Raw genomic sequence first — 9308 nt, 5'->3', positions numbered from 1 at the left:
TCTGGAGATGTATCTTCAGAAATATTTAACATACAAAAATGACAACAAATTTCAAAATTCCGTCTCAAACTTCCGAAGATGCATCTCCGGAATGTCCAGTATGCCGATCATCTATCAACATATTTGTTGGAAATTATGGAGATATATCTCTAATTTTTTTATATTATTTATCTAGGATGACACTTATTTGATGCACCATAACATTGGTGCATGATACATTCAAAGATATATCTCCAAAATCTATGAAGCATTTTAATATTTTTACGTGATGAATAAATAATATATTCGTGCATTAAAAAAATTTCTTAAATATATAAGTAGGCCACGTAGAAAAGGCCCCTAAGGGTAAGAAATGTACAACATGCCTTTGATATAGTTTGTAATAAAGTTTTGAAATAATCAACCAATACATCACCTGCAGTTGCAATTCGTAAATATACACTCGCCTGCAGAGGATCTGATCTCCCAATACCACTTCAACTATAAAAGCAAAGATATTTCCAAGCTGAAATCATTTTCAAGCGTGAGTGAGATTTTCTGCTTAAACCCTAGCCGCTTCACTCATTTCTCAGGTAATTTTCTTCCTTCAACCCTAGAACCCTCATTCGAACTCCATAACTAAATTATTCATGATTTTGATGCAGTTTCACATATCTTTCTGTTGATTCGTTGTTTGAATTTTGTTTCAACATATTTATTGTTTGATTTGTTTTTCCAGTGCGCATTTTAGGGTTTATCAGTTTTTCATATCTTCCGATTTGTCAGGAGTTGAAATTAATTCATCTAAATCTGTGTTCATTTATGCTTAAGCTGCTGTAGATAATTATAATTATAAGGTTTTCTGTTCTTGTCTGGATTCACATGCTGTTAATTTTTGCGTTATCTTTCTTCACTCCCCAATTTACGACGACAGTGGTTTCGATTTTTTGTGCGTGATGATGTAGTTTTTGCTCCTGTGGTTGTGTTAATACTGTTGTTGTTTTTGTATTAGTAACTTTGAAGGCTTAGCTCAGTCTTCAAACAAAATGGCTTTCTGCAACAAGCTTGGAAACCTCTTGAGGCAGGGTGCCACTCAGAGCAGCCATGCTCCCGTTTCATCCATGCTTAACTATCTTCGCCATATGTCATCAAGCAAGCTTTTCATTGGAGGTGACTTTAGTTTTAATTTATTATTATTGTAATGGCAATATGATAATGATATTGTTATTGTCAATTGTTTTTATGATATTAATAAATTGTGTTTCTGGCTTTTGTTACCACAGGCCTTTCTTATGGAGTTGATGATCAGTCTCTTAAGGATGCATTTGCAAGCTATGGGGAGGTCGTTGAGGGTGAGTTCATCTTTAGTTTTTGTTGCTAATTGGTTTGATTTAGCTTAGTTATCCCACGTGTTGTCTAATAATCCCACTTGAATTGTTTGCTGAAGAATTATAGAAATTGTAATTTGTCTTGGAATTTCACTTGTTTATGATATTTGCATCTGTAACCTGTTATAAATGCGAAGATTCAGGATATTTTTTCATGTAATCCATGCATTATAATGGATGTGTCTTTGGTTTCGTGATTTTTGTGATATGAATAAACATCTACTTTGATTGATATTGATGTTGCTACAATCATATCTTTGGCTCATTTTTTCAGCAAGAGTTATCACTGATAGAGACACCGGAAGATCGAGGGGATTTGGTTTTGTCAACTTCACCAGTGACGAGTCTGCAACTTCAGCACTCTCTGCTATGGACGGACAGGTTGTATTATTATGCTCTTAAATATAGATCATTATTTAATTGTATTGGTTAGTTAGTTGTCTGACATTCTTTTGTTTATCAGGATTTGAATGGGCGAAACATTCGTGTGTCTTATGCAAATGACAGACCTTCTGCACCTCGTGGTGGTGGTGGTGGTTATGGTGGTGGCTATGGGGATGGTTTTTCAAACCGTGGTGGCGGTGGCGGAGGTGGCGGTTGGTGATGCATCATTTAGTTTGATGTGTTTTCTGGTTATGTTGAGTCGTGTCTAAAAATTCTATGAACTTGTTACTTTCCAAGTGGAAAATCACTAATTAGTGAAATGTTATGGATTTTTTTGTTCACATTTTGGTGGTTATGTTTTTCTAGGTTCAATGTGTTTAACTCCTAAAATAATATAGTAGAATATGATGTGGTTTTCTATAATTCTTAATTGTCACGGTGTGTGTTCGCTGAAATAATTCACTCGCTTTCATTATCTGATCCTGAATACGTAAAATAAACTTGTAGTCTGTTAATGCAGCATATGGTGTCTGCTGTTTATTCATTTTTGAGTGTTAATTACAACACTCTACCACATTCTCTTGACATTTCTTAAACTATGGTGTGCACTATTTATTAACATTTTCAACTAATTATAATGTATTAGAGTGTATTTTTGACATATCTTGTTATTTATGTTTGGTTGTGTTAACATGGCTACAGCTGAAAAATTTAAAATTTTCACCCGCTTGTTTTAATGATTTTGTTGCACAATAACCACCGGGCTTGCAAATGTTTATTTTGGGGAGTTGCTTAATGCACCCTAAGTATTGCTTTATCCTAGTAAAAAAATCATAACTACTCTTAGTAGACGAATTTCTTAAGTGAATCACATCCTCTGCTCACCATATTAAACAAATTAATCAACAATATATGCACTGACTGACTAATCAATGATACGAAACGTCTAGTGATTATTAATAGGTGCAATCCTTTTAATTGGCACTCATGGATGCTGCTATGCTTTTAATTGGCACTCATGGATGCTTTACTCATGCATGCTGTTGTCTTGTTCACAAAATCTTTACAAATCCATCTAGATCTTTAATCTCTAAAGCTTCGATTATGATTTGACATTTATAGAGTTACTATACCCCTTTTGCTTCCACACGTAGTCGTTGCAATAGTCTCACCAACTCATTTTTAAACATAGATTGTAAAAGAAGTATCATGCTCATATTATATGTTATACAATTTTTGTCTGTGGGATAAACAATTCCGGTGCTTTAATTTTTGTCTGTTTGTAATCTCAAATTTGAAAGTGCAAACGAACAATCGAGCTCATTATGGTGTTAAGTTTTCATTCGATACTACTATTTTTTAGCCCAAACACAAGTTTGCATGAACATTCAAGTATATTTTGGACCCACTTAATGTTTCCGTTGAAAGGAAGTCCAATTAGTCATTACAATATTAAATTAGGGGAATTTCTAATCCTAAAGGATGGAAAAAAACCTTATAGAAAATTAAAAATGTTCTTCGGATTTCAGAAATACATCTCTGATCATACCATGTACCACTTTTATGACGTATCAAATGAGTGCAATTCCAGTTTAAAACAAAAATTATTATGGAGATGTATCTCTAAGTATTTTTCAACAAATATGTTGACACTTGAGCAATCCAGTGGATATTCTGGAAATTTCTATCACCTTTACATGTTAGATATTTTCAGAATAAGTTGATAGAATACTCACATGCATTATCACATTCCCATACTTGTTTTCCACTCAAAATTCTTTCCAAAAATCCTAACATTCTCAATCAACATTTTCACTCCAAATCTTCGTTCTTGTGTTTCATCACATCAGATGGAAAAGAAGCTGGAATTCCAGATAAAGATCATTTATATCAAACCCCATTGCTCACATTAAGCTTGTCTGTATTTTGAAAAATATTCGTTTTATCTGGAGATACATCCCCGAATTCTGTATGAACTCGTCCGGAGATGCATCTCTGTAGACAGTCTGTTATCATTTTTTCATCTTCGTTTTCAGTATTAGCACTTTTTGAGTGTTTTATTGTAACTGTTTTCATTAGATATGATGCACCCTAATGTTTTCCCCAAACATGTTATGTCTCCGGATGTCAAATGTGTTGTTGTGAAAGAGGTAGATGTTGGAAACCAATTTAAAAATGAGTAAGAGTTTGAATTTTGTGATCACATCCTTCAATGAATTTGTATGGAGGTCTCTAAACTGAGATTGGGTGTGGTAATCAGAAGGTCCGATAATGGTTCGAATAAAGTGGGAAATATTGACATCTTCTCCGAAATTTTAAACGAGATGACACCAATTCAAGAAAATGCAATGTCCCTTTAAGTTGCATGGTTATATGTTGGTAAATAAGAAATAAAGATTTAATGTCATATATGGTTTACAAAATCATGACTTGTGTGAAGAGTTAGTATCCAATTGCGTGTCGCTTCATGCCGGAAGAGAAGAAATGCGTTTCAACCATGACATTGAATTTGGTTCAACCGAAAATATAATTGTAACTTTGAAACATAAAAGACCCGAAAATATCTCAAATATCAAGCAAGTGTACAATATTCAGTACCAAAATAACAATGCGCTAAGGGAGGATAGATATGAAATGCAACAACTATTAAGACTCTTTGGATTATAACAATTATGTTTCCAAGTATCGAAGGTACGAGGATGGAGTAACCATTAGAGATGTATTTTGGACTCAACCTCATTCCATCAAGTTGTTCAACACGTTTCCTACCATGATTATCATTGATTCAACGTATAAGACCAACTTGTACATACTTATATTATTGGAGATGGTTGGTGCTACCTATACTGAGAAGACCTATTATGTTGGATTTACATTTCTAGAGAGCGAAAAGGAGGAGAATGTTACTTGGGTCTTAGAGGTGTATCGGAAAATGTTGAAGAACCAAGAAGAGACGCCGAAAGTAATTGTTACCGATCACGATACCGCATTGATGAATTCAGTTGCAAAGATATTTTTTACTTCTTATACATTACTTTGTAGGTATCACATAACATAGAATGTGAGAAGTCGAGTTAAACCAGCGATAGGGATGAAATAGATAAAGGCCGAAGATGGAAAAATGGTGAAGGCGAGTGTGATAGAGGAAAAAAATATTGGATGCATAAACTGTTATAGTAAATTCTTCTACTAAAGAGTTATATGATGAATCCATTATGCATTTCAGAAAGGCATGCGAGAAATATCCATATTTGTTGAAATATGTTGAAAGCACAATTCTGGACCAGGTGAAGGAGAAAATTATTTGTGGATGGACCGATCAGGTTAGACACTTTGATAATACAATAATAAACCGAGTTGAGTCTGCCCATGCTACATTTAAGAATTGGTTGGGAAATAGTAAGAGTGATTTGTGTAGAGATTAGGACTATGTGAACCAAATGATCCAGAACCAGCATAATGAGATACAAACATCATTTGGCCGGAGCATAATGGTTTTGAAACACATATTTAAAGACAACAATCTTTATTCTCAGTTGGTCGACAACATATCTCGAGCATGTTTGAATTATATTTTTCACCAAGCTAAACCGACTGACAATCTAGGCTTCAATAATGCAAAGTGTGGTTGCACCATTGTGAAAACCTATGGTCTCCCATGTGCTTGTCTTATAGCAAAAAAGGGGAAACTTAGTAGACCGTTAAGAATGGATGAAGTTTGCAGTCACTAGTAAAGACTTATGTTTGATGATGATGGTGTTATTAAAGACGGTAAATCAAATATCCCTATCTTGAACGAATAGAAAGTGATACAAGAGAGATTTTTGAAAGTCGATGACAATATGAAACTCCACATCAAAGGATAATTAAGGAAGATTGCTTATTCGGAAACCACCATCTCAACCGGTAAAAACAAAAAGTGCCCAGAAGAAGGTCAAACTTACATTGAGTGACAATTCAATAGTGTGGTCTCCTTCGTATTTTGAACATGTTGAAAAAGTTTTTCCAAACTCACCAACTCCAAAATCTCAAAAAAGTGTTTTTAAAGGAACTCACATTAGCAAACCACCTCCTTCGCAACCTCCACAAAAAATTCCATTCATTGATGAGATGTTGGTTTTTATGCACAAATACATCGAACAAATCATGAATGTTGAGGGTGACATTAGTTGCAGTGTTCGAGCTATTTTAGATTTACTCGACGAAGGAGAAGAAAATCACACACTTGTCCTCCATCAACTTATCCATGAGTTGAGAACCCATAAAGAACCATACATAACTTTATGGAAAGAAAGAAATTTTTGATGCAGTTTATGAGTCTCTTGTTCCTTATATTAGTCGATCGACACTGGAGAAAAAATGGATGCGCTTCCCTAAAATGGGTCATATCATATAAAGTCCGTATGATAGAGTGTGTATTGATATTACAAGATACAATTTTTCGGAAGCCTTTTTCCCTCTCCGCACCTCAAAATCCAAATGATCGTATTGTGTGTGTTGCATGACTTTCAAAATGATGACACTTTATTCAAGTTTATTTGAAATCGAAATTGCCCTATACCACTTACATCAGTGGAGCAAACAACTCATTCAACAACAAAAGTCAAGACTTGGCCGGACAAATTTGTGAAAAGGATGCAAGAGTTCGTCAAATTGAGCAACATTGAAAGATAATCAAATGTACAAAAGTCAAAGGGGGGTACCACCCATACTTATAGATTTAGTCAGCGATAAATCTTTTGATTCGTTTTAGTTTTTCGTCATCAATTAAGTGTATGTAATTGTGTATTAATGATGACTTCTTGACAAGTATACCGATAATGTCAAAGTAATAATTAAGATCGAATCCACATGGACTGCTTTTGAACAAGACAACTTTCGTGCAATGTGTATAAAATAGTAAAATGAGGGGATTTCGAGTTTAAAATGCGAAAAGTAAATAAATGTTTAAACATAATTACGAAAGAAGTCAGGTGGTGTAGTGAATCCCTTATTTCTCCATTGTTGATGTTTGATGCCTTATATGAATAATCTCATCACTATAATCCCACAACGAACTAACAAAGTCGCTATAACTAATTTCTTGCGAAATAGCTCACTAATTAATACTCGGAGTTTCCTATCCCTAGTCCACCAACGTAAACAGGATTAAACGATGGATAAAATGTTCATTCCCTATGCCACTACTCGGGGTCTCCTATTCCTATTCAACAAGTGTAAGTACATCAGTTTCCCTAGGTCCAACATATAAACTAATGGTCAGTATTCCCTATGTGCCCAAAATCAATTTAAAAGAGTATCTCACATAAAAAATATTAAGAACAATAAGAAATTGAATATAATTGTAGATCAAATGATTCATACAAAGTCAAATCAACATATTACCCAACAATATTGAAAAAGGTTCATCACACACAACCTAATCTAGAGGAGTTTAGCTACTCATAATTCAGTTTATAATACCAAATGAATAAAGAAGAATAACATATGATTTTCCTTGAAGTATTGAACTCCAATGGCTTCAAATGCTCTCCAAATCACCCTTGATGTTGTAAAAGTCATACTTGCAGTGCCAATTTACGTAACCCTTTTGAAAGTACAGAAAATCCCCATTTATTGGCTTCAGAATGGACTAGAACGCGTCAGAAAAACCCAGAAAAACGAGTTATCGCGCACATGGTGACCTACATCGCGCGATGCAACCTTTATGTAACTATCGCGTGCGCGATGCTGCGCGAGATTATTCCAGTGGTTGCACGATTTTGCTCCCATTTTCACCTGGATTTTCATTAAGTCCAATTTCTTCACACTTAGGTATTTTTTCCTCATTCTCTGGTCTTTCTTATTCATTTTCCTCCTCTTCGAATTGTTTTGATTTGTTTCTTTGACCGATTTTATGCAGTGTAGTATATATAATTTCAAATATTTTAATATATTTTGATATTTGCCAAAAAACTTGTTCGTTTTCCAAACAACACACACATGTTCTGTTTTCTGTATGGTTCAAGAGAGGTTCTGGAGATGTATCTCCAGAATCAGATAATACAGTGGTATCAAAAATGTATCTTCGAAACTAACACTTATACATGATATAATTTTTGAGGTCCACATTTGTCTACAACTTCTATAAATTTAGGCCCTTGTTTTTTTTCCATACAAACAGAAAATATCGCAATTGTCACAAATAAACATCATCTGGTATGTCACAAATATCTTATTCTCTAGCACGACATTCAGGAGAAAGTTTAAGATCAACGAGTACACATCTTTTACAGATCTGCAATACGAAATGCATAATCTCATACGTTACGAAGATAATCGAAAAATTGTGAAGCTCGAGTACTATTCATCGTTAATTAACAACAAAGGTAAGATTGAGTTTAACAACTATGAACTCAAGACGGATGCAGATGTAAGGGCTATGTGGAATATATTTTTCTGTTTCGAAATAAAAGTTCCGATTGTGTTGGAATACATTTTTCCGTTTCAAACATTAATATGCTATTTCAAGATCGGTCAAAGATATTGTGAATATGTTGAAGCGTCCACATGGATATTGAAGTTTCATGTTTGATTTTATGTTAACACCACCTATGTAATACTGATTTTATGTTATTAATGATAATTTTATTTTGTCAAAATAAAACTTTCTGATTTTCTGCTTCTGTTTCTGTTTCACAATGTTACGAAGATGCATTTTTGGATAGATTCCAAAAATATATCTCCGGATAAAAAAAGACACACTCCTAAGACATCGGTCAGAATTGACCTAGATTATGTGTATTTGAAGTACGTTTGAAGATGCATGTCAAAAATCTGAAAATATTTTAGTATTTTCACGTGATACCTTATATATATATATATATATATATATATATATATATATATATATATATATATATATATATATATATATATATATAATTGAAATACACTGACAGAGTAAAGGGATTTTACACCGTCGATTAATCCTAGATGTTGGATATTGAAATAAATTTGACTTTTATTTTAAAAACTTATAAAATAATGCAAACGTGCGATGGTGATGAATCAACAATGTAAATCTTTTTACATTGATTATGCATAATAATTAATATCTCTGTATAAAAGTTGGCGTTAACAATTCTCTTGTTACAGAATTTAATAATAAGGAGAAGCAATAACAATGACATAAATAGTAAAAAGTATCATGCCCATACTATATATTATGCAAGTGAATGAGCACATTCCGATATTGATTATAAAGTAGAGCTAAAACATCATTGAGAAGTAGAATAGAAAAATGTAATTTGTATGATTTTTATTATTTTTTTCAAAAATAATGTCCTTGAAACTAATATCGCGTGTAAAGTAAAAAAGTCACTAGAAAGACCTAAGCTTCGAGAAAGATCAACTACTTAAACTAATCTTATAAAAAAAACCTTGTCATGAGATTATTATTAGGATCTCTAAGAATACTTCTGCATGATCACAAGCCATTAACTAAACCGTAAGCGCCAATGACATTCATTTTGAGGATTCATATAGGAGGTTAAGTCAAGTTATTGAATTTCTAAC

At 33.4% G+C, this 9308-nt stretch overlaps 1 protein-coding gene across 1 annotated transcript; it reads left to right on the top strand.

The window, feature by feature from the left end:
- Window positions 1–398: 398 nt before the first annotated feature.
- Window positions 399–2174, top strand: LOC127083185 (glycine-rich RNA-binding protein 4, mitochondrial). The gene is made up of 5 exons (XM_051023431.1): window positions 399–572; window positions 992–1149; window positions 1263–1331; window positions 1642–1748; window positions 1831–2174. The coding sequence occupies exons 2-5, from the start codon at window positions 1026–1028 to the stop codon at window positions 1969–1971; spliced, it is 441 nt and encodes a 146-aa protein (XP_050879388.1). The 5' UTR covers window positions 399–572; window positions 992–1025; the 3' UTR covers window positions 1972–2174.
- The last annotated feature ends 7134 nt before the right edge of the window (window positions 2175–9308 follow it).

The sequence above is a fragment of the Lathyrus oleraceus genome, chromosome 5 (genome assembly GCF_024323335.1).
Source record: "Lathyrus oleraceus cultivar Zhongwan6 chromosome 5, CAAS_Psat_ZW6_1.0, whole genome shotgun sequence".
Taxonomy (NCBI): Eukaryota; Viridiplantae; Streptophyta; class Magnoliopsida; order Fabales; family Fabaceae; genus Lathyrus; species Lathyrus oleraceus.
The sequence above is the reverse complement of the archived record's forward strand: the minus strand, read 5'-3'. Positions and strand labels throughout refer to the sequence as shown.

Excerpts from the sequence above, each read along its gene's own strand:
- LOC127083185 (XM_051023431.1), top strand. The coding sequence starts at position 1,026 with ATGGCTTTCTGCAACAAGCTTGGAAACCTCTTGAGGCAGGGTGCCACT. Across the intron at positions 1,150-1,262 it reads AAGCAAGCTTTTCATTGGAG|GCCTTTCTTATGGAGTTGAT; the intron begins GTGACTTTAGTT and ends TTGTTACCACAG. Across the intron at positions 1,749-1,830 it reads TCTCTGCTATGGACGGACAG|GATTTGAATGGGCGAAACAT; the intron begins GTTGTATTATTA and ends TTTGTTTATCAG.